Source organism: Pediculus humanus, genomic scaffold (assembly GCF_000006295.1).
Source record: "Pediculus humanus corporis 1103172108193 genomic scaffold, whole genome shotgun sequence".
Lineage (NCBI taxonomy): Eukaryota > Metazoa > Arthropoda > Insecta > Psocodea > Pediculidae > Pediculus > Pediculus humanus.
Genome location: NW_002987763.1, coordinates 319,622 through 345,734, shown reverse-complemented (window position 1 = coordinate 345,734; position 26,113 = coordinate 319,622). Strand labels below are relative to the sequence as shown.

The window sequence follows — 26,113 nt, the reverse complement described above, 5'->3', positions numbered from 1 at the left end:
TTTTTTTTGTTTCTTAACGCTCTATTTCCTTTAAAATAATTAGATAGAAATATGACCGCCAGGTGTTTGTGTGCGAATTATATTGGAGTCGTTGCGAATAAACATTTCCGGTGGAAAAGATGTTGTAATGGTGCTGGAAGGAAAAGGAAACAAAAGGAATTTAAAATGAAGACAAAAGTCGTCGTCGTCGAAGAGCTAGCGAGCGAGAGAGAGAGAGAGAGATAGAATATATATTGATGAACAGGAAGAGTGAAAGAGAGAGAGAGAGAGAGAGAGAGAGAGAGATAGAATATATATTGATGAACAGGAAGAGTGAAAGAGAGAGAGAGAGAGAATGGGAGCGATTATGTGTGTGATAGATCAACGGTCTCAAGTCCGCCCTTATGTAAATGTGTTTGTTTGTCATTTAGTTGTTGTTGTTGTTATCAAAGTTCTCAACGTCTGCGCGTACAAACGCGTTTGTCACGGTGTTTAAAATTACATTTAAAAAAATGAAATCGAGAAAAGATCGGTGAGATATTTATTTATTTACTTATTGTTAAAAAAATTTTTTTTTTTTTTTAAATCGTGTTACGGATGCTGTGCGGCGGTAACAACAATTTCAATTTGATCTCGTTTTTCTCGAACGTGGTTTTAAAATTATGTCACCTCCAATTAACTTTTCACTCGTCGGATGTGCGTGAGTGCGTGCGTGCGCGTGTTGACAATGTCAAAATGATCAACCGATGATTTTCGATTATCATTATTATTATTATATATTTTTTTTTTTTTTGCGTTGTCGTTTTGTATTCAATGAGGTCAGTATCGTTGCGAACGTTTGTTCGACTATAAATCGAATGAGTGAGTAATTCGATTGATCGATTGATCGATCGATCGATCGATCGATTCATCGAACGAACGAATTTTTTTTACGAGTGATTTCGAATTGTTTTTACCGTCGGGGGTTTGTTTTGTTTTGTTTTTGTTTTCTAGTTTTCAGGCCGCCATTTTTTTTTTTTAAATAACAAATCATTCGTTTATTTATTTATCGATTGTTTGATTGATTGTTTTACCTGTGAGGGGGGAGGGGTTGTTTGTTTGTTTGTTTGTTTGTTAATTTTTTAGGCCGACGCATTCGTTGATTGATTCGCATGAAAATTAAAAAAAAAATTTCTTTTTAATGTTTTCAACTTTTTTAAATTTTTTTGTTCGTTTGAGGGTGCGGAGACCTCCTCGGTTTTCTTTCGGTCGTTAATTTTCTAACGGTCGTTACCTTGAATGAGTAATTTTCGATTTTTTTTTTTTTTTTCGGTTCGCGTTACCAAGATAAAACTTTTTGTGAAAAGAAAGAAAGAGAAAAAAAATGTTTGTCGTCATAATCATTTGATATCATCGATAAGGAAAGTTTAGTTGCTGTCGTTTGTTATTGTTTAAAAAAATAATAATAATAACTTGTTTCAGGGATGTGTCGTAAATTTTATATTAATTTTTTTTTTTAACGGAAATTTCTTACACTCCCCTTCTCTCCCCCTCCCTATCCCCCTACGCCCTCCCGATAACGTATTTTCCGAGGGATAAACGAAACAGTTTCGTCAGGAAAGAACGTTGGAAACGTTATGTAAGTTTCGCGTGAAATTTTTGTTTGTTTTTGTTTTTGTTTGTTTTGTTTGTTTTGTTTTGTGTTTGTTTGTTTTTTTTTTTTCGCGAGTCGGGTTCAATAAATTTAAAATAAGATGATTAATAATTTATTTATAAAATAAAAAAAATATGACGCGTCCAAAATAAAAAAAAAAAAAAAAAAAAAAAAAACAAAATCATAAAACGCAAATGTGAAGGTAAATGATAGAAAAAAAAAATTTTTTTTTTTTTTTCGTTCGTACGAAATAAAAATAATAACATTAACCTTCTCAATGAATTCTCTCCCCTCTTTCTCTTTCTCTCTCTTTCTACCGAAAACTATGACGTAAGCAGGACGTTTATTACTGACGTCATCGGCGCGAAACCATTCAGAAACTTTTTTTTTTTTTTTTTCATTTTTGCGGTGCGCGATAATTTTATTTTATTTTTTTTTCCTTCTCTCTCTTTATTTCTCTCTTTCTCTTTTTGTCTCTCTCTTCCCCTCCTTCATTCCTTCCCGGTTTTCGAAGGATACGTTCACGAACTGTTTTTGACCCGTGTCGCGAGTGAACGTGCGCGATTTTATCGTTTTTATTTTTTTAAAAAAAAAAAAAAAGTTTTCGGTTTCGATTTAGGACGAACGGATTTGATTTTTGGATTAAAAAGGAAAAAGAATAATAATAATAATAATAATAATAATAATAATAATAATAATAATAAATTGAGAATCGATCGGTAAGGGGGGCGTGTTCACTTTTGTCGTAATTTAATAGTAATAATAATAATAATAATAATAAAAACCTTGAGCGGGATTTCGTCATGACGAAAGAGTGGGGGGGAGGGTGGGAGAACAGTCGGTCTCGCACACGAGTTTTCCACTGTGTTGAGCATATTCAATGAAATTTAGGCGAAATCCCATGCGCGCGACCTCGAAATTACACGTTTCGATATCTCGAAATTTCGACTTGTTGTGTCTTGTTGTTTTTTTTATTGTACCTTGTTGCGGAAATTTTAACTTTTCGTATCGGGTGGTTTGCCGGCGACGTTTGTTTGTCGCCATTTTGCAAAATAGAGTTTTACAAAATTCTCTCCCCCCCTTTCTCCTCCTACTCCTCCCCCCGCCCTCTTGTTTATTTTTTCGAGAACCTTTTTTTTTTTGCCTTGCGTGTGCGTGTGCGTGTGCGAACCCTCGACGAAAAAATGAAAAATTTAAAGAGCGAGGAAAGGGAAAGAAGAGTTCGATTGATGTTCGCCCGGGTTCCCCGCCCCCTAAGAAAATTAATATCGTATGGAAAAGTCACGAAATGGCTGTTATAATAAACGAACCGTTACGCACTTACGCACTTTCGAAACACTTCTAAAAACGTTAGCAGCTTTGTAAAATTGAGTTTAATATTATTATTCCCTTTTTTTTTTTCCTTTGACCCTCCCCTCTCTCTCTCTCTATCTCCCCCTCTACCCCGCTTTCCTTTCCACTTTTTTTTCGCAGCAGCGATTTGCTGTAGTTTAAAAGTAATAATAATAATGATAATAACTCACATTACCCGCCGGTCTTGGTAAGTTGGTTGGTCTGCGTTCGTCTTGTTGTCAGTTTGCGTGTTTCGATTATCGAGTTTTTTAAATTTTGTGATCAATTTTTCCAGAGGGGGGGGGAGGAGAAGGGGGAGGAGGAAGAGAACGAAAAGCAATTAGGGGGGGGGGAAATGGTAGAGGGAAAGAGAGAAAGGGAAAAAAAGATCGCGACAGTTGAAATAATAAATTTTTGTTTTTTTTTTTTGTTTTTTTTTTTTTTTTTCTTTTTGTTATTTAAAGGAAGAAAGAAAGAAAGAAAGAAAGAAAGAAAAAGTCTTTTCGATTCACGCCATTTTTTTTTTTTTTTTATTTGAGGCCGTAACGGTAATAATTATCCGTCCGTATAAGAACATTAAATGTTTTTTTTTTATTATTGTCATTATCATTATTATTATTATTATTATTATTGTGTTTATTTTATATATATATATATAGAGAGAGGAAAACCTTTTTTTTTTCAACGGTGAAAGTTCAACGCCCTCTCCTTTTTCGATTTGATTTCTTTAAAAGGTTTTTGTCGTTTTTTTTTTTTTTTTGTATTACAAAAAAACAAAACAAAAGGAAAGGAAAGGAAAACAAAGCAGAAACATTTTTTCGTCTGCGTAAAATGATAACGCATAGAATATACAAAATGGCAACGTAATTTTCGTCGATTTAAAAAAGGGTTAATTAATTTTCTCCTTCACCTCTTCTCTCTCTCTCTCTCACACGCACTCTCTTTGTATTTACCTTCTTATTTCGATAAATGGCGTTCGTTCGTTCGTTCGTTAATCGTCATTGTTTTTGGAGAGAATGAAAGGAGAAAAATTCGGTCGAAGGCGAAGGTCGAAAAGTAAACGCAATAAATATCGAGAGAACGAATGAATAAATGAGAGAGAGAGAGAGAGAGAAAGAAAACAGCAGAAGAAACATTAGATATACAGAAAAATTTTAACCGTATTTATTGGTTGGTGAGTTGGTGTCTTCGAACACGGTCGCGACAACGACAACGACAAAAAAAAGTCGAATGTATCGTTTGTTTTTTTGTTTGTTTGTTTGTTTGTTCGTTTGTTTCGATTGGAATTTTTTTTTTCCCTCCTCTGTCCTTGTGATTTGTGTCGAAAATGGCAGATAATAATGGATGGCCGGCTATGATAATTATAATTCGCTCTATTCGTGCATGCAAAATTTTTAGAAGAACCGAAAAAGTTTGTTGTACAAACGAAACAAACAAACAAACAAACAATAAAGAAAAACTGGAGAAGAGCGTCGTGTTCACGTCGCAATTACGTTGCCTCCATGTAAGAGGTAATTGCTTCTCGAGCGTTGAAGATTAAAAATAAATGTGGGTCATAGTCAAAATTTACCAAAAAACTTCTCTTTTAAAATTTTTCCCCATTTCACCGGGGATCCACTTTTTTATGGGGGTCCCTAAATCGTTTGTCAAAAGATTACCGGCTGTTTGTTGTTGTGCGCGAGATGGTGACCTCCTCCCCGGTTGATTTTTATGATGACTGCGGTGAAAGTATTTTTTTACCCCCTTTCTCTCTCTCTCTCTCTCTTTCTCTCTTTCTCTCTCTCTTATACACACACACGCACACGCACGCACGCACAACGTTAATTTGAGTCAAACGTGAAAATGTATCTTAAAAAATGAGGGAATCATTGAATGAATTATCTTGAATCATGCGGTTATTAATAATTCGAATTGATGTCGTCATCACCATCATCATCATCGTGTTGTACGTCATTAATTTCTCGCGTTACCATCTTCGCGGTAGAAGGAAAAATGTATCGATTGTGATGATGTTTGTTATTTGTAGAAAATTGATAAAGTCGTCGTTATCACCGAAAGCGAGTTGAAATTTGTTGTGTGGGTTGAATTGAAACGGGGGTGGGGAGAGGAAGGAGGAGGGGGAAGAGGGGGAGGAGAAAATATTTCTTACGATTCCGGTTTCAAACGGGAAACCAATGTTAATTATCATTATTATTATTCGTGATTGTTTTGAAATTTTTGTTTTATTATCGATAAAATCAACGAATTTATTAAGAGAGGGGTGGTATGGAAGAGAGTAAGGGGGAGGGAAGGGAAGTGGAGGGGAATGGAAAAAAAAGAAAAAGAACAAAACGAAACAATAGAAAAATGGGCGGAAAAAAATGAAACGTAATTAAAAAAAAAAAAAAAAAAAAAAAACGATTCCCACCACAGGTTGATGAATTTGTGCACGCGGAGGAAGTCGGGGGGGGGGGGGGAAACTAACGTAGTCGTAGTCCGTCGCCATTTTGATGATTTTTGTTTATAATTTTTTGACTTGAAAATTTTTGTTTTTGTCAGTTTGAACTAAACACACGTTGCTCCCCTCCCCCCCCCCCGAAAAAAATAAAAAATGAAAAAAATGCGGAATCGAATCGCAAAAATTTCTTTTATTTATTTATTTATTCGTTTTTCCATCGACAGCTTTTTAAAATTTTTTTTTTTTTTTTTTTGTTTTTCCGGCGTGCCACGAATTTTTACGACGGAAAATCATCCGCGGTTTCGAATTTTGATCGTGGCACGATACTTTTCGTATCGTGCCACGATACTTTTCGTATCGTGCCACGATACTTTTTCCTTAATTAAATATGAAGTAATTAAAAAAATTATCGTAGTAATTTGTAGAGAAGGAAAAAAAAAAATAATAATAATTTTTATTTGTCGGTCATGCCGTCTCCGAATTATTAATTACGTCACTCACAATCCCGGGGTCACGTTGAAACCATCAAAGGTTAAATTAAAAAAAAAAAAAAAACAAAATGGCGGCGGCGGCGGCGATGATGACGACGACGACAGCGATCGCAATCGAATAAAATTTGCGGTAGCCACAAAGGAAGATTTTTTTTTTTTTTTCCGTTTTCTTCATCCCTCTCAATTCGTTTCCGTTTGTTGTTTGTTTGTTTGTTTGTTTGTTTGTTCGGTTTTCTTTTTAATAATGTTTAGAGTTAGTTTCGTAACTTTAAAGTTGATGGAAACTGAATAATGGCGGCGACCTCACCAACACACATAAATTGGTTAAGATTTAATATTTGCGCAATTTTTTTACTTTGCAAAAAAAAAAATCTCTCTCTCTCTCACTCTTTCTCAGGTTTGTTTCAAAAGAACCTGATTTTAGTTTAATATCACGTCGAATAAGAAATTTGTTGTGATTTTCGTTTCAGGCATTGAAAAAAAAAAAAAAAAAAAAAAATTCGTATAATTTTAGAAAAAATTACGTAATTCTAATTTGATTTGTGTGTTTGTTAAAAAAAAAAGTCTGTGACTTTTTTTTCGGGGTAGGGGGAGGAGGAGGAGGAGGAGGGGGAGGAGGGGATATTTCGCAATTTAAAAAAAAATTATTCCCGCGATACTCGGTCATGGTACTCGATCGATCGTGATTAAATACAAAAAAATTTTAATTTTTCGTTTGTTTTCACCCTTGTGAAAAATAATAATAATAATAATAATAATAATAGTAATAATAATAATGATGATGATGATGATGATGATGATGATGATGATGATGATGATGATAAGAAGATAACCAAATGAATTATGTAATACAAATTTCGATTTATTTTGGCAGATTAATTGCTTAAAATGTCAAAAAGAAAGAAAAAAAAACGTCGTGGCAGAAGTGATCGTGTACACACGCGAAAGAAAAATTTTTCCTCTTCCCTTCCCCCGCGGTCCCTTTCCTCCCTCATCCTCCTTCTCCCCGCAGTAATGTGTGCCACGGATAAAATTTTATTACTTTTTGTCTTTAAAAAAAAAAAATTTTTTTGGTTTGTTTGTTTGTTTTTTTCAAGCTCTGGTTTTAATAAAAATAAAAAATAAAAAAAATTTGATTTCGCGAGCGTGTGTTTGTTTGTTTGTTTGTTTGTTTGTAAGCGAGGTTGTTGTTCTCCTGTCGGGTCGGGCGAGCAAGAGAAAAACAAAAAAATTTTTTTATTTTTATTTTTTTTTTATTTTTTTTCTCGATACGTTACGTTGTTTTACGAGTGATTCTCCTTTTTGCATGTATGGTCTAGGAGGGGGGGGGGTCAACGAACGTGTCCTGCTGCTGATAAAACGCGTAAGGTACTAATTACTCAGGGGGGGAGATAAGACGATAATCGAAACGATGATGGGGTCATCGCAAATGATGAGTACGTAATTAATTTATAATTGGAAAAAAGGAAAAAAAAGCTCTCCGTTATTATTATCATTATCATTATCATCATCGTTTTTCCCCTTAAGTATACATCCATATGTCTATCTCTATCATTTTCCTACCCCCCCCTCTCTCTCTCTCTCTCTCTGTCGAAAGTTTGAAAAACTATACAAAAATTTAAACGTTACGTGGCAGGTTGAAAATTAAAAAAAAAAAAGAAAAAGAACCTTCTGGAAATTTGGTCTCTCTCTCTCTCTCTTTCTCTCTCTCTCTTTCTCTCTCTCTCTCTCTTTCTCTCTCTCTCAACGTAAAATAATCACGGGTGACGTTTTGAACGATGATTGGTTTACGTCGTAATTGAAAAAAATTGTTGATAAATTTTTATTTTATTTTATTTTATTTTTTGCGTTTAAATGTCATAAAACAAGGCAGTAATTAAAGAATGGAAAACAAACGAACAAACAAACAAACAAACAAACAAATTTTTTTTTCTATTGCATTTAATTCGATATCATTGATAATTTTTCCAATATGGCGTACGTACGGACTCGTAACGAGTGTAAAAAAAAAAAAAAAAAATTTTTTTTTTTTTTTTACATTGTTATTTAAACAATGGAAAACTAAGAGGTGAGGTGAAGAGAGATGAGGAGGGACGTACGAAAGGGCCCCGAAAAAAAAAAAAACAAAACAATTTTTACCTTCTTGCGTAAAAAAAAAAAAAAAAATAGAGAAAAAGAAAATATTGATAATGATAATGATAATGATAATATTGTTGAATTAAAGTTCCAAAATTAGACTAATAAAAAAAATGACGTAAGACGACGATGACGTTTAAGTTTTTATGAATCAGAATTTTGTGCGTTTCGAGAGTTTCCAGACCGGATCAACATAGAATAAAACTGGATATATATATAATTTACTCTACTATTTTATATTGCGAGAGTTTCGGTGGTGGTGGTGGGTACACGTTGTTGTCGTTGTTGTTGTTGTTGTTGCGTTTGTTGTTGTTGTTGTTGTTGTTGGTGTTGTTAGTACAAAATTAGTCTTAGCCTAGTCTCGGCCGTGACACCGTTGAATTCATACGTCGTCGGTCGGGTTTCCATTCGCATTTGCAATTCACGGGGAAAAAAATTTTTATTTTTATTAGAAAATTTTGTGCGTGTGCGTGCGTGCGTGCGTTTTGTTATTATTATTATTATCATTATCATTTTAGGAATTAGTTTTTTTAAAAAAAATTGTTGTTTTTATATGGGTGTCACGCGTCAAAAGGAAAAACGGCGGTGATTTTTTTTTTATTTTTCCGACTCTTTTTTTTTTTGTTTGTACGGAAATTATTATTATTATTAATATTGTTAGTTTTTGTTTTGTACGAAAGATGGAGATAAAGTGATTATATATATATATATTAATTAATTAATTAATTAATTAATTATATTCCGAAAAAAATGACGTCGGAAATGGAAGAGGAAAAAAAAGATTCGGAAATGGTCGTTGTTAACGGCGGGTAAATATTTTTCACTATTATTATTATTATTATTATTATTATTATTATTATTATTATTATTATTATTATTATTATTATTTTGTTGAAATTTTTCATTTAAAGAAATTTGTCTGACGTTTAAGTAAAAAAAAAAAAAAAAAAATGGCTAAAATGATTGTAGTCGTGTAATAATACGGTAAAAAGAAAAAATTTCGATTTGATTATTTTATTCGTTGGTTGGTTGTTTATGTTTAAAAAGCATGCGTTAATATTTTAGTGTTTGTTCACGCAGTCGATATTACCGTTTGATTTTGATTTCATCGATTTGTACGACAAACGAGCAAACGGAAAAAACAAAAACGTCGTTTGTTGTTTGTTGTCGTAATCGTTAATGTTCGTGTTTTTAAATAGATAATTTGTAGGGAAAAAAAAAAAACAAAACGCGTCGTTAACGGTTACCAAAAAGCAAAATGAAATTTTTATAAATCTGTGTGTAAAAAAAAAAAAAATTGAATAGTTGGAATGATGGGATTTTTGTCGCATTTAAATCACATGTCGTCACAACGATGACGTCATAAGAATCCCCCGCATTCGATGCGATTTTTTTTTTTTTATGTATTTTTCATTGGATTTTTAAAAAGATGTTTTTTTTTTTTTTTTTTTAAATCCCTCCCACCATCCCACGCCTTTTCTCTCTCTCTTTCTCTCTCCTTCTTCCCTCCCCCGCTGTCCTTCTTCCCAATCTATTTTGTATCTATCTTTGTTTCTCTTTCTTTTTTTTTTTTCATCGGTTTTTCTTTTTCTAACTCATCTTCTTATAATCTCCGCGGTTTTTTTTTGTTTTTGTCGCGTTCGAGAACTCGTTGATATTTTTTTGAATTTTTAAATTTTTGGCGCCGAGTGGAGAGGAAAAATTCGAACGTATTAATTATTGTATTCCGGTTCGGAAAAGGGAGGAGGAAAACGTACGCGATTTTACTTTTTTCGAACGGTTATAACGGAAAAAAATCGTCGTCGTCGTCGTCGCCGCCATCGTCGTCCGGCATTTTTTTTTTTTTTTTTTTTTTAAATATCATTTTAAACGCGAAAACTTGTCAATGCCAACTTAAAACAGGTAATAAAACTGGTAGACGCAGGTTTACTAATGCCGGAAAAAGAGGAGAGAGAGAGAGAGAGAGAGAGAGAGAGAGAGAGAGAGAAAAACGTTTCGCTAAAAATTTTGTAAGTTACCTTGACGATTGTTATCATCGAAAGTGTCGGCCATTTTATTATTATTATTATTATTATTACAATTTTTTTTTTTTTAATTCGCGTCCGTTAACGTTTTCCGTTTGTTGATTCGATTTTTTTTTTTGTCGTGTTTCGATTGTCCGTTAGTCCGTTAAAAAAAATAAATGAAAGGGTAAAATGATTTTCAAAAAAAAGGCGGGATTTTCTTTCTCGTGCCACGACAAAAAAAAAAAAAAATGAATTCAAATTATTAATTTTTTATATTTTTTTTCGCTTATTCACGAAAAATATATATATATATATATTTTTTTTTCTGTTTTTGATTTATTAGTTTTGTAATTATTCAGCACATTTTTAATTTTCTTTTTTTTGGGGAGGGGAGGGAAGGGGAACCTGAAAACCTAGTTTGAACGTTTGTTATTATTAAAATGGCGTGTAAAAATCGTTTTTTGCGCGTTCGAATCATCGTCGTCGTCATCGTCGTTTTGTGTTCTTCCATTTGCGTGCATTAATTTATTATTATTATTATTATTATTATTTAAAAAAATAAAAGAGCGCGAGTATGTATGTAGATGGAGCTAATAAGCCCACGCTATTTCTATCTCTCTCTTTCTCTCTGTCTCTCTCTCTTTTCCTTTCGTTTGTTGGAACGTCGTGGTGGTAGATGGGAACGTTGGCGTTTGTAGGAAAAAGCTAAGATGGTCGGTTGCCAATTGAAAAATGAAATAAAATAAAATAAAATGTTTAATATTAATAATAATAATAATAATAATAATTTAAAATAAAATTCCGAGTCATTCCATTTTTTATTTTTTTCCTCCGTTCGTTCATTCATTCATTCATTCATTCATTCATTCGTTCGTGGCAGGACATCAATTCCTGCTTTTATGGATTTCCATGAAATGAAAAAAAAAAAAAAAAAAAAAAAAAAAATGTAGGAAAATGAAAATTTGTTTGTTTGTTTGTTTGTTGTTGTAGTCGTCGGTTTTCCCCCTCCCCAATCTCTTCTCCAATCGTTTTAAAGGTGAAAAACGTTTTCGAAGGTGACGTCATATTAAGGTAGTCTCGATTTAGATTTTAAATAAAATTTAATTCTTTGAACGAGAATCGATTTTCCGACTCTTATTCCATTGGCAATTATTTACGGAGTTTTTTCAATTTAATGACAAAAATTTTTTTACTTTTTTTTTTTTTTTTTAAATACCGTCACGGGAATGTCCCGTTTCTATCTCTCTCTCTCTCTCTCTTTCGTTCCTCCGCAGATTTTTCCTCTCTTTCTTTTTAATATTCCCAATAGATTTGCAATATTCCTTAATTTCCCTTTCTTTTTTTTTTTCTAACCGGTCATCCGTGGAAAGTTTCGAATTATTTTTTGTCGAGAAAAGTGAAAAATTTTTTGGCAAAGTTTTCCCTCCCTCTCTCTCTCTCTCTCTCTTCTCGTTGACAAAAAAAAAATTACGCCGAACGTATTATCAAGTGTGCGCAAATGTTGTGCAACCGAAACGGTTTTTTTTTTATTTTTATTCGAAAACAATTTGTGATAACAAAAAAGCAATAATGATTACGATGTGTGATGATGACGTCACCGCGAGTATTTAATCGATGGAAGGTACTCGAGTTTGAGTCGTTGCAAATACCTTTTGCGAATAACAACAGGATTTTTTTTTCTATTTGTAAATTCGACAGGAAATCGCCATGTTTAAAAAGTTAGTCGTTTTTTTTTTTTCTTCCGAAAGGTTTTCGATGAGTGATGACGGTGGTCGTGACGGTTGAAATGGTGGGGGTGGTGGTGGTGATGGTTGAAGTAGGGGGGGGTGGTGGTGATGATGATGATGATGGTTTAAAGTCTTTAACGAAAATTCGGTTCAATCGAAGGTCTTGATATTTAAAAAAAATTGTTTGGAGATGGAAAAACAAAATTTGAAATTTTCCGAGGTGTGCGTACCTGAAAGCGTGTACCTGAAATTTCTCGTTAAAAAAAATGGAATGTGCGGTGCGCAAGAGTATTAAATTTTAATATAAATTAAAAGTGCGATTCGAATATCAATGAGTACCAAAAAGAAAAGAAAAGAAAACTGTTAGTTATTATTATTATTAACGTACCTTATTTGTACATGTGTGTGAGTGTGCGTAAGTGCAAAACGTTTCTACCGTGACGTATTCTTTTTTTTTCCTAAAAGGTTATAATGTAAATAAAGAGCGGAAGCCATTTTGAAACGAAATAGAAAAAGAAAGAAAGAGAGAGAGAGAAATAATTCAAACGAAAAATTTGACACAGAAAAAAAAAATATATATAAATATATATTTAGACGAAGACCTTCTTATATTATATTATTCCGTCAGGTATTTATATATATTACGTGGCAAATTGTCTCGTTCGAAATGAGAGATATTTTTGTCTCTTTGCATGAATATTAATTTTAATTTCTCTTTCTCCCCCCCCCCCCCGATTCGATCAATCGATCGATCGGTTGTTGGTTTCGTATCGACGGTACAAACGTAACGTGGATATAGATAGGGATTAGATTAAAGGATTTGCATGAATGCAAATTTGGATTTCTCTCTCGATTGATTCATTATTATTATTATTATTATTATTACCTGGACCTCAGTGCGTACCTCGATGACGTGATTGATGGAGGTAAGGTGCGTGTGCGTGGCAAACGGTTTTCTCTATCTCGACAATGGCGGTTTTTTTTTTTTTTTGGATGTTTTCCAAATGAGTTCATCATTAAAACGACAAATTCGACGATTGTGTTAGTACACTACCACCGGCACTACGGCTAACAAGCCATTATTATTATTATTGTTATTATTATTATTATTACTACGGTGGAAATAATGATGATGATGATGGGAATAATAAAAACTCGAGTATTGAGTAGACAGTACTCGGCCGCGAAAGAGGAAATGAAAACGAGAGAGAGAGAGAGAGAGAGAGAGAGAGAGAGAGAGAGAATTTAAAAACCGTCAAGAAATGCATGTAATAATAATAATAATAATAATAATAATAATAATAATAATAATAATAATAATAATAATAATAATAATAATAATAATAATTAATAATAATAATAATAATAATTAATAATAATAATAAAACAATGAAATACAGGTTTCCCTCCTTTTTTTGTTTTAAAACAAAAATTATTTTCAAACTTGCAATTATTTATTATGTTCGAGTTGAAAATATTTTATTCGAAGCAGAAGAAAAAGAAAAAAGAATGTTTGTTTGTAACGGTCGAAAGAACATAACGAAATATTTAACGGAAATTTCAGGTCGTTTTGTTGTTTGCGTGGTTGTTGTTGTTGTTGTTGTTGTTGTCGTTAGAATCGTCACATCATCGTGATCGTCGATGACTTTTTCGAAATTAATTTTTTGTTCCTTTTCCTTTTCCAGAATGGTGTTGGATCCGTCAGTCAACAAAAGTGATTATGGAACGCTGAGCATCGTGGTAGAAGATCCAACAATGAAAAAACAAGATACTATTTATCAAAGGCAACCCCTTTTGCCGCAACAGAATTCGTTGGCTTTAACAATCGAGGACAGCGATGACGAACCGGAAACGGGTAGTAGCAGAAGTCAAACGAACGGAAGAATAATTAATATAAAGTTACCCCCTCCGTTAAAAGATGAGCCTAGGTATCCGAAGGAAATATTTAAAACATTTTTAGGTGAGTTTCCCACACGCATATATACGGATTTCTTCTGCCACGATAGGAAAAAGTAAAAACGCGATTAGCAAAAGTTCGTTCGAACGGGTGGGAGGAGGAGGAGGAGGGGGAGGGGAGGGGAGAATTTTTTTTTTTTACTGCCGAACATTAAAATCAACTTTAATGAGACTCGAAGGTTAAATTTTTTTTTTTTTTTAATGGACTTAATTACACGGGTATTTGATGTGTCCGCCCTTTTGAAAATTTTTTTCAAAAAAAAAAAAAACAAAATATTTATTTACGCGCGGATTTTTGTGCGTTTATTTAGAATCACGCGGCGTGAACAAGGAAAAGTAATAAATAATTCGATAAAGCGGATGTTTTTTTTTTTTTTTTTTTTTTAATTACTCCAACAAATATTTGAATTGTTTTGGTTGCAATAAGTGGATAAAGAATTTTTAAAAATCGGGGAACTAGTAAAAAAACGTGGCACTAATTATATTAACGGAAATGAACAACGTTCCGGTATATAGTAGGGTTCGCGTAAGGGTTTCGAACTTTTTTTTTCTCTCCATGTAATATCATTATTATTATTAATATGGTTAAAATTGTTTTATAGCTTTTATTATAATGTCAGCGGGCATGATCTTGAGCACGGCCGTTTTGTCTGTCGTTCACGAGCGAGTGCCTAACTTGGACGTTAACCAAAGAAACGTTTCCAAGCCCCTTCCCGACGTCTTCTTGGATAATGTGCCTACGAACGACACATGGGCCTTAAACAGCTCCGAAATATTAATAATGATCTCTGTAAATACTTGCGTTGTTGTTATTTTTTTTCACAAGCACAGGTAGGTTGTACGCTTTTACCCCCTCCCCCCTTCTGCCCCCCACCACCGAAGTTTGTTGCCCTTTTCCCTCGCGGATTTAAATGGCGTTTTTTTTGTCTCTTGTAGATTTATAGTAGCACGAAGAGTATTTTTACTAATGGGAATATTGTACCTCATGAGATGCATAACGATGTACATCACCGTGTTACCCGTCGCTTCGTACACGTACAAATGCAGTCCTCCGGCGGATAATCCGAACGCTTTAATGTACTTAAAAAGAATGTGGCAGCTTTTGACCGGATTCGGTCTTTCCATAAACGGGAAACACACTTATTGCGGAGACGTCATTTACAGCGGTCACACGCTCATACTCGTCATGAGTTACTTAATCATAACAGAATGTGAGTGAATTTTTATTTATATATTTTTTTTTTCTCCTCCTTCCCCCTCCCCCCGTCGGTCTTCTTTCCCCCCCTCTCTCTCCTCCCACCTCCTCCTTCCCCTTAATCTCTACAGCCAGAAGTTTCCAGGACTTTGATTCAGAAAAAAAAAAAATTTAAATCCGTACATTTGAACTTGACAAAAGTTCTCTCTCTCTCTCTCTCTTTCGTGCGTGTGCGTGTGTGCGTGCGTGCGTGTGTGCGTGAGCTGCTCTCCTCCATTTACTATCGTTGTACGTTCGACCATTTTAATTTTAATTAGGGCTATTTATAACAACATCCGTCATCGTTTTGAAAGGTCGTTCCCCGTTTTTCTTTTTCATTATTGTCCTCCTCCTCATCATCATCATCATTATTATCATCATTATTATTATCATTATCATTTTTTTTTAAAGGTTTTTTTCAAGGGGGAAAAAAAAAAAAAAAAAAAAAAAATTTTTTTTTTTTTTTTTTTTTTTTACTTGAATCGTTAATTAAATTATATGTGAGTGGGTAATTTTTTTCCTTTTTTTTATGCTCATAACAATTCGTCTTTTTTTTTTCTTTTCTTCTGCTGGATAATATAAAAAAAAACAAACAAACATAATAATAATAATAACAACGTTAGCGAAAAGGCGTTAAATAAGGTCGAATTTTAATTTTTTTTGTGTACGCGTTTTCAATGAATATTTTTTGTTTTCATTTTTGAATAATAATAATATTAATTATGTATTGAAGAAGAAGAAGAAGGAAAATAAAAGCAGAAGACAAAAAGAATTAGTTTTACACGTATACGAGAATAGTTTTATTGTCGTCGTTAAAAAAAAAAAAAGCGCGAGCGAGCGAGTTAAAGCGTAGCGTAATTGTTTGTTACTCTATGACATTTCAAAAGGTTAAAATATAACGTTGTTAGAGGGCGGTGTCTCATTCTTATTTGAAAAAAAAAAAACGTTATTGGGGGAAAATGTTTTTTTTTTTTTTTTTAAATCCAGAGTCGTCGCGTTCGTTATTATTATTATCATTATTATTATTATTATTATTATTATTTTGAAATTTCAGATTCGCCTAGGAAATTAGTACCTTTGCATTGGCTTTCTTGGGCCATGAGCTTTTTCGGAATTATTTGCGTTCTCATTGCTCGCGGTCATTATTCGATCGACGTCGTCGTAGCTTATTACGTAACAACGAGGTTGTTTTGGATTTATCACACAATGGCATGCAATGCTAAGTTCAAGGTGAGTATTATTATTATTATTATTATTATTACTTTTTTAAGATGCATTTCGCTCGCTTCGTCGTTTTTATTACTTTTTTTTTTTTTTTTTTTTATTTTTATTTTCAAAGAGATAAAGATGCAACGAATTCGATAACAACGTGTGTGCGCACGCGCTCGCGCCCGTGTGTGTGTGTGTGTGTGTGCGTTTGAGATGAAGAAAAGGCAACGTCGCCTTTCTCATTCGTTTTTTTTTTTTCTTTTTCGGTCCACAACGGTAACTTTCTTTTAAAAGATTAAAAATGTTGCGAAGAAGGCGTGACAAGTTTTTTTCTTAATGATTAAATATTTTGGGTCAACAATTGTTGTAACCGTTAAATTGCGCGTTTGCTTTCACGATAATTTGACGAACGACTTTTTTTAATCGTTTGGCGCGAAATTTAAAATTCGAATTCATCGGGTTTTAATTACACGACGATTCGTAATCGGAACCGATCGACGACTTTTGTCGACACCTGGCGGAAATAATTGTAATTATTTTCGATCGTTTATTCGAATCGCGATCCATCGCGGGAATAAGAATCGAGAAAAATAGCAGACGAAGCGACGCGCATGCGCACACACACATGAAATTATTTTAACGATTTTTTTATTTTTGTTTTTTTTTTTTGTTTTTTTTTTTTTTCAGGAATTGGGACCAAACAACTTTTTGGCGCGAGTTTGGTGGTATCCGGTGTTTAAATATTTCGAAGGAAACGTCGCGGGACCCCTTCCGAGACAATACGACTGGCCTCTTCCGTGGCCGAGAAGATTCCTTTCGAAACATCCGAATCGCGATAGTTAGTCATTATATATACAAGATGGTGGTATTAGGTTCCTCATAGATTGTAGTTGATTGATTGATTGATTGATTGATTGACTGACTCTGCCCTACTACTCTTTTACTCGTGATTATTACGCGGCGGTTACGTTTTTTTTTTTTTTTTGTGTGAAAAATCGATATACGTGTAGGTGTGCACGTGCAGATGATGATGATGATGATGACGTTTTAACGAAATTAAAAGAAAGTCTTTGATGAGGATTGTTATGCTTTGGTGATGCCGACGGTGACGACGATGATGGCGGACGCGATGGTGGTGGTGGTGATGGTGATGGTGTCGGTTTATCACTTATGAGACTCTTTGCTTCCTCCCTCGTTTCTTCCCCCTTCCGTCCCTCCCTCCCACTCCCCTCCTCTTCCCTTCCCGCCCCCTCTACCCTCCCCTTCTCGTGAACTTTTCACACGATCCCCCCCCCCCCCCCGGATATTACAGTGATGTATAACTAAAAAATATTATAATGGTGGTGCATTAGGATTGTAAAAGTTTATATTTATTTATTTATTTTTATTTATTATTATTATTATTATTATTCATTTTTTTCGTTTTTCTTATGGGGAAAAAAATAATGATAATGATAATAGTGATGATGATTTATTTTCCGTTAAAAATGATGGGAGAAGAAGAAGAGGGAGGGATGGTGGAGGAAGAAAGGAAGGAAGGAAAATTAATAATACAAGTTGGATAAATAATAATAATAAATTTTTTTTTTTTTTTAAATGCATTTTGTAAAATGATTCTTTTGTAAATGATAATGATAATAATGAAAATGGCGTTGATAGTGATGATGATGATGATGATGATGATTATGATGATGATGATGATGATGAAGTGTTAGAAGAAATAGAAAAAGGGAGAAACGTCAAATGATTTTTTTTCTTTTTTTTTTTTTTTTTTTGTTAATGTAAGAAAAAAAATGATGAGTAAATAAATAAATAAATAAATAATAAAACGTCGTGAATCTCTATTTTATTTTTATTAATAATAATAATAATATTTAAGGAAATGCAAAAGGAATCGATCGATCGATTATTGATTATTGATTAAATTTAAGTAAGATTTCGCCATGGTTTTATACATATATATTTTTTTTTTAAATTCAAATTGTTTTATACTTAAATCATTTTATTTATAAATAAATTATGTAAAGATGTGAATTTTTAATTAATTAATAAATTAATCAATAATTAAATAAATGAATAAAGAGAAAAATAATAATAATAATTATTATTATTTTAACGTTTTTATTTTGAAATACGTTGGGGGAGGGGGGATATGTTGTTATCGCGACATTTAATTCGTTGTAATTATTATCATTATCATATTCACGATTATCGTTTCGTTATTGTCATTATTATTATTATTATTATTATTTTAAAATGTTATTTATTTATTTATCAGTTTAATTTTATTAATATTATTATTATTATTATTATTATTCTGTAATATTTGTTTTAACGATTATCAAAAAGTAAAAAAAATACAATTATTACACGAAAGTTGTATTTATATAATTAATTAATTAATTAATTAAAATTAAAACGTCGATGTTTATTATTTTAATGTAAAATGCTTTTTAATAACGATTCGTAATTAATTATTTTGTTTAATTAAAAAAAAGAAAAAAAATCAAAAAAAAAAAAAAATGAAATTAAATGTTTTAAATATTTGTTTAAAAAAAAAGATACTGATTTGATTAAAGTCGTTAAGAAAAATAAAATTTCCTGGTTTCTGATTGGTTGTTGAATTTCAAATTTGCTGGATTCCGATTGGTTGTCGAATTTGAAATTTTCGAACGTTTTTTTTTCATTTTGATTTTCGTATCGGTTCGGAATGGTTTTTGTTTGTTTTCGAAAAATTTCGTTTTCAAAATGTTTTTATTAATAAATGTGATGTAAATATTATTTTTTTAAAAAAGTGTATCGATTAATAAAAAACCGTTAATAATTATCAATAGATTTTAATTAATATTCGTCAACAAAACAAAAAAAAAAAAAATGAAATGTGTTGATGGAATCCTCTTAGAACGCAACCATATTTTCAACGGTAATTTCATTTAATTATTTTATTATATGCAATAATTTTGAAATTAATAATCGTATTATTTTAATTGTTATCGTTTATTGATGAATAAATAATTGAGTTCATGGTAATAAATAGTTTAAAATAAATAAATAGAAAAAGAAGTAAAATAACAATTATTCTTTTATGAAAAAAAAATATTACAATATGGATGATTCACTTGCTTAAATTATTACAAGAAAATTTTATAAAAAAAAATATTCATTAAAAAAGTAAATAATTATGCTTTTATCTTGTTTTAAACAATCGTGAATTACATTAACTAATTAATAACAAATAACAGAGAAAAAAAAAAGGTAAATTTACCACTTTTTTGATCTTATTTAATAATATGGCATTTATTGCTTATTACATTTGTTTCTTTTGTGGTATCAAAAACCAAAAAAAAAAAATTTTTTATTTTAATTAAACATATAAAATAATTATACGCATATCTTATTCGATTTTGTTTAAGGTAATAATGATGATGATGATGATGAATATAGAAAAAATTTAATTTATTTAATGATGTATAAGGATATACATCCATGTTTAAAAGTTTTCTTTTCTTTTTTGTTTGATAGATGATTATGTTATTTAAATTGGAGAGACTGAAATATATATATATATATATTTTTTTAATAAATAAATAAATAAAATTTGATTATTTAGGCCTTCTAAATTAGTATGTATAGTTTTTTAATTGTAAAAAAAAGAAAACTTTATATATATAGGTAAATAGGTATTTAATTATGTAGTAAGTGATAAATTTGATTTTAATTGATAAATATATATATATATTTACATAGTGTATTTAAATAAAAAAAGTCCTAAATTAAATCTTTTTTTTTAAGTTTTATATATAAATATATTTATTATTATTATCCTATTAATATAAATAAAGACATTTAATTTAAATAGAAATTTTTGTTTTTAAAAAAATAATAATAATGATTTTCATTTGTATTGGTCATGGAATTCCTAAATTTCTTGTTGTTATTAATCGAATCAAATGATTTTAGGTAAAGGTATTCGTTATTAATTAATTATAATTTGGTCGTACCTAGAATTTTTTCAATTATAAAATTACTCATTTCATTCATTTATCATTAGTCACGCGGTATGTCATAGAGTAATAAATAATTTGTTTTACGTTCAACGATGGCAACGTTTCGAATACGAAAAATAATAAAATTAATCACGTGAATATTTTTTAAATTTAATTTAACCTCTCCGACGATTGATTTCTTAACGTTTACTCGTTCTTCTTATGTTTCAAAAAGTATTTTTTAACATTAAAAGACGGCTTTGTATTTGTTTTTACAATGTTCATGTCGTTCATTTTGTAATTTTTTTATATCGGTCGCGTTTTAAACATTCTATGGCGTTGATTCGTTAAAAAAAAAGTCAAGTATTATTTTTTCTCATCGAGATTTCTTTTTGAATAAAAGAAAATTTAGAAAATAATAGAATCGACGGTAAGTTTGCTTTTTTTAAAATTAAAATTGTATTGAATAAAAACGGTGTTTACTCGTGACAAAATTCACCTATCGACATGAGTGAAATTCAACCGTGACGTCATTAACGTCCTGACGTCACAACCCTTTCGCGCTCTTAAGAAAATACAAAATATAAGTAGTTATATTTGTTGACGCCCAGTATATAAGTTTTTATTCATGTAAGTGATATTTAATTTTTGTTATAAAAAAAATACATTTAAAAAATAATAAAAAGAGTGTATTTAATTTGATTTGACGAACGGAAGGGTACTATCATTTATTACAAAAAAATTTATCTTGATTTACTTGATTTCACGTTATAAACAAAATGGCCGACTGGAGCCGTGTTTAATAGTTAGTTATAGTTAATGTCTAGTTGGGTTAACACGGTGACAGGTAATTTAATTAAAAAGATTTAAAATTAAATAAAATTAAAACGAAATCAACGAAAATTATTTCAATTTGAAAGGTTTAAGTGATTTAAATTATCAGACATAAAAATTGAATTTATTTAATGAGCCTACTGTCATGGAATGCAGGGTGTTACTTTCTCAATAATTTTATTTTATTTTTTTTTAGTTTTTACATCATGCAAACCATAAAGTGCGTTGTAGTTGGAGATGGAGCCGTAGGAAAAACATGCTTATTAATATCGTATACAACAAATAAATTTCCTTCCGAATATGTACCAACAGTAAGTAATCCCTATTAATACGGCATTAACTACTTTTCTATGGTGATGTAATTAAAGTCACATTTTTTTTTTTAACTTAACTTAACGTTTTTAAAAGTGTTTCCGTTGCTATGATTTATATTACCCTAATACACAAATCAAACACAAAATTAACCTTTAATTAATATTATTATTACAATCAAAAATAATAATAATAATAAATTGATACTAATGTATTTGTTTTTCATTAAAAAATTTTGTTTTAGGTTTTTGATAATTATGCAGTAACTGTAATGATAGGAGGTGAACCATATACATTAGGATTATTCGATACTGCAGGTCAAGAAGATTATGATCGTCTTAGACCATTAAGTTATCCACAAACTGATGTTTTTCTCGTTTGTTTTTCCGTCGTTTCACCTTCCAGTTTTGAAAATGTTAAAGAAAAGGTAAAAAAAAATATGCGCAGGAGGTATTTAATCCTAAAATTCATTCAGCAAAATTTTCATATTCTTTACTTGCTGTTGTCGGGAAGAGGAGGGGGAGGGGGAAAATTACGAAAACAAATTTGTTTTCTGTTTTTTTTAGTGGGTTCCAGAGATAACGCATCATTGTCAGAAAACTCCATTCCTATTAGTCGGAACTCAAATAGATTTACGAGATGATGCGGCAACGTTGGAAAAACTTGCAAAAAATAAACAGAAACCTATAAGTTTAGAGCAAGGTGAAAAACTTCATAAAGAGTTAAAAGCTGTTAAATATGTTGAATGTTCTGCATTAACACAGGTAATTCATACTCTTTGACATTTATCTCTCTCTCGCTATCTTCTCATTTTACAACAAACAAAAATTAGTCGTAGGCAAAACAAACTTAAAACGAAACAATCGAACATTTCTTAAAATTAATTTTATAATATTTTAAATCGGTTTTTAACTTTTAATTCATTCAAAAATTTATCATCATCATCATCATCATTTTTTTTTTCACTTTGATGCTATTATTGTTATTATTATTATTATTACTATTTGTTTGTTTGTGTTTGTAATATCAATAACTGTCTGTGATAACCAATCTATTCTCTTGATATGTTTGTAGTCAACCTGCAATTTAAAAATTCTTTTTTTTTGTGAATTCGACCTTGTTGATATACATTAATCTTGTTTTGATTTATTTTTTTATCTCTTTTCGTTTGTTTTCATTTCATTCCCTTTAATTCGTAAATTTTTTTTTACAAAATGTTTGTTTTCATAAAAAATTTTTTATTAATTGATTTAGTGACAACAAACAAACAATGTAGACAATGAATAATAATAATAGTTAAATTATTATTATTATCGTCGTTCTCGTCCGTTAATGGTTGTTGAATTCAAACCGGAAGTTTTTATAAACCTGATTTGTTTTCGTAATTTATTATTATTATTATTATTATTATTATTATTTTTGTGAACGTGTTTGTTTGTTTGTTTGTCGCGTTTGTTCGCTTTTTAATAATTTTTTTTTTTGTTGTCTAGGGTGGTGGGAACTTTTGTTTACGATTTGAAATTCGATCAGTTTGTAATCGGTTATTCGTCGTTTGTTTGTTTGATATTAAAAACAATTAAATTGTTGTTAATATTGTTTGTTTGTTTGTTTGTTTGTTGTTTTTGTCATTCATTGTAATTATTATTTTAATTACAAACAAATAAAACACAAATCGATCGATTAAACACACACACGCTTATATTTCATTTGTCACTTTATTATTATTATTATTATTATTACGGTCATTCATTTGCCGCCATTTTGTTACATCAAATTATATTTAAACGTTTAATTTCAATTGTTTTCCATTTTTTTTTAAATAAAATTTTACATCGAAAGAGACAATGACGTCATAATTATGTCGCTGGAAATGACCGACGTCCGGTTTTTATTATTATTATTATTTATTTATTTATTTTTAATGTGATAATTGCGTGTTGTAATAATTCCATTTAGTTTAATTATTATTATTATTATTTGTTTTTTTTTTGTAATTTGCAGAAAGGACTGAAAAACGTTTTCGACGAAGCAATATTAGCAGCTTTAGAACCACCAGAGCCAGTCAAAAAAAGAAAATGTATTCTCTTATAAGAAAAAAAAAAAAAAAGAGAGGAAAAAGGTGAATAAGAATAACTAAAAAAGAAGAAGAGGAAGGAGGAGGAGGAGGAGGATAATAATAATAATAATAATATTAATAATTATAAGAAGAAGAAAAAAAAACGAAAAAAAAAAAAAAAAAACAAAAAAAAATTGATGATAATAATAATAATAATATTCGACGGCCAACATAATTTTTAATTTTTCTATGTATGTAAAACGTGTAGTAGTATGCGCTCCACCCCGTAAGGATGTTGATTCTCTCGTTGCTTTCGTCATAGGGATGACGTCACACATTTACAATTTTTTCTAATGTAAACATTTACGATTTTACAAAAGAGAGAGAGAGAGAGATATTCAAAAGTTTTGTTTTTCTTCTCTTTTTTTAACGATAAGTAAAATTCTTATTCGAACGGGGAAATTTTTTCAAGATGGCGGCTATACCTAAGCGAGGGTCAAAGTGTGTCGGATTCGTTTCCATTTCGATTCGGTTATAAAATTTAAATTTTTCTTTTTCTTTTCGTCGCGTTCCCCATATTAAAATTAGTTTTCAGGTACGATTGATAAAATCTTGATACGGACACCAATGAAAGGAAAAGGATGAATGAAAATTTATTCAAAGTAGTAGACGAATATTATTATTATTATTATTATTTATTAGGAGTGACGTCATAAAAAACCACGTGGAAAAATCATTCTTTTTTTTTTTTTTTTTTTTTAAATTAATTTTTATATCCGTTAGAGAAAAAAAAACGAGGGGAGAGCAACGGCAGCAGCAACAACAACAACAACAACAACAACAATCATCGAAATGGGGGGGGGAGCTGTGTGAAAAATGTGAGAGAGAGAGAGAGAGATATGAAAAGTGGCCATTAAAAAAAAAACCGCGGACAAAACAAAAAAATAATAATAATGATAATAAAACGCGGGGGAGAAAGAAAGAAAAAGAAAAAAAAATTGTCGTGGTGCTGCTTATGTGTAAAAAAATATAAAAAATTATTTTCACTCTTTCTCTTTCTCTCTCTTTTTCTCTTTCTTTCTCTTTTTCTCTCTCTCTCTCACACACACACTTTTCTTTAGTAAGACTAATAAATTACGTAACATTAAATGAATAATAAATACTAACTAACATAACCGATAAATAAACGCCTAATTTTTTTTTATTTTCCCGTTTGTTCGTTTGTTATTATTTCTCGAACGAGCGAGAAATTGTATTATTATTATTTTGATTATTAATTTGCTATAGATATTTAATAAATTTTTTTACATGCATATATATATATACATATATATATATTTTCGAGTAATAATACCATTATTATTATTATTATTATTATTATTAACATTCATCATCATCGTCATCATCAAACTCATCTTTATCATCGTTATTATTATTATTATTATTATTATTATTATTATTATTATTATTATTAGTATATTATCATTTATTTAATTTTTTATTTGTTTGTTTGTTTGTTTGTTTAAAAAAAAACGTAAAAGCGGCGTAAGGGTAGTCAAATATACGCAAATAAATAAAAATTCAAGATTTATATTTAACAGGAAGTGAATTAAATAAAACCCACATCCGTTTGTCGATAATAATAATAATAATAATAATAATAAATTATACAAAAGAATTTTTTTCTTTTTTTTTTTCTCTTTTTAATTCTATTTCGAAGTATTATTATTTTTTATTAATTATGAAAGAAATAAATTCAAAAAACAAAAAAAAAACAAAAAAAAAAAAAAAATTATATATACATATATATATAAAAAAATAAAATTTTTTTATCTACTAATTATTTTGTTGTTGTTGTTTATGGTTTTTTTTTGTGTAATGTTTGTCCTTTGTTACCTTATCCTACGGGAATAAAATGATGACGTCATAAATTATATTAATTAAAATTTACAACGGGGTTTCTTATTACTTTCATTTCATTTTGATTCATGTTTGGGTTAGGGTTAGTTACGTCATTGAATATCGTTTTACGAAAAAATTGACCGTTATTTAATTATTTGGTGATTATAATAATAATAATTTACGTGAAATTCATAAACTTTATTATTATTATTATGATTACTTAATTGTTTTTTTTTTTTTTTTTAAATACGTTTTATTCAAAGACAAATTGATTTAAATAAAGTTTTATTAGTTGAATTGTCGGTTAAAAAAAGAATTAATCGAAAAATATCGATACGATTTCGATATATGTAATTTTCGATATATTTGGCGTCTTTTCTCTGAGAGAGGGGAATAACAAATACGAGGATTAAAATAATTCGGTAATTAATTATATTTAATAATATATATTTTGTAATTAAAAGTAAATATCGTTTTTTTTTTAATATTAAATTTAATTATATTTTAATAAATTTGACGCGTTCGTTATAAATTAAATATATATATTTAAAAATTTCATAGATGAAATAAACTCGATGTGATACATACATGATATATAGTCGGTTATTAAGTTGATTAAATCACCGGTTTTGGGTGATTTAAATAAATAATTATTTCTATGAATCAAATAAATACGGCTAAACGAAAACATTCTCTAGTAGATTCTTATAAAAAAGAAGAAGATGGTGATGTTAATGGTGAGTATTTGTTTTTTGTTTTGTTGAGATTTATCTTTCCCTCTTGATTTTCAATACACTTTGATTTGTGTAAACTTTAAAGTATCTCATTTTAATTTTAATTTTACTGTTTTTTTTGTCGTTTTACACAATAGCATATCGATAAA

At 30.2% G+C, this 26,113-nt stretch overlaps 2 protein-coding genes across 2 annotated transcripts; both read left to right on the top strand.

Moving 5' to 3' along the window:
- Positions 1-13,427: 13,427 nt before the first annotated feature.
- Phum_PHUM424420 (Phosphatidylcholine:ceramide cholinephosphotransferase, putative) lies at positions 13,428-16,983 on the top strand (the record flags this gene model as incomplete). The annotated part of the gene is made up of 5 exons (XM_002429178.1): positions 13,428-13,701; positions 14,300-14,528; positions 14,634-14,908; positions 15,986-16,161; positions 16,828-16,983. 5 exons carry the CDS (start codon positions 13,428-13,430, stop codon positions 16,981-16,983), a joined length of 1,110 nt encoding a protein of 369 aa, XP_002429223.1.
- A 4,183-nt stretch (positions 16,984-21,166) lies between these two features.
- On the top strand, positions 21,167-23,363 carry Phum_PHUM424410 (RAC GTPase, putative; the record flags this gene model as incomplete). Its single annotated transcript, XM_002429177.1, has 4 exons — positions 21,167-21,271; positions 21,517-21,699; positions 21,839-22,036; positions 23,274-23,363. The coding sequence occupies 4 exons, from the start codon at positions 21,167-21,169 to the stop codon at positions 23,361-23,363; spliced, it is 576 nt and encodes a 191-aa protein (XP_002429222.1).
- Between the last annotated feature and the right edge of the window lie 2,750 nt (positions 23,364-26,113).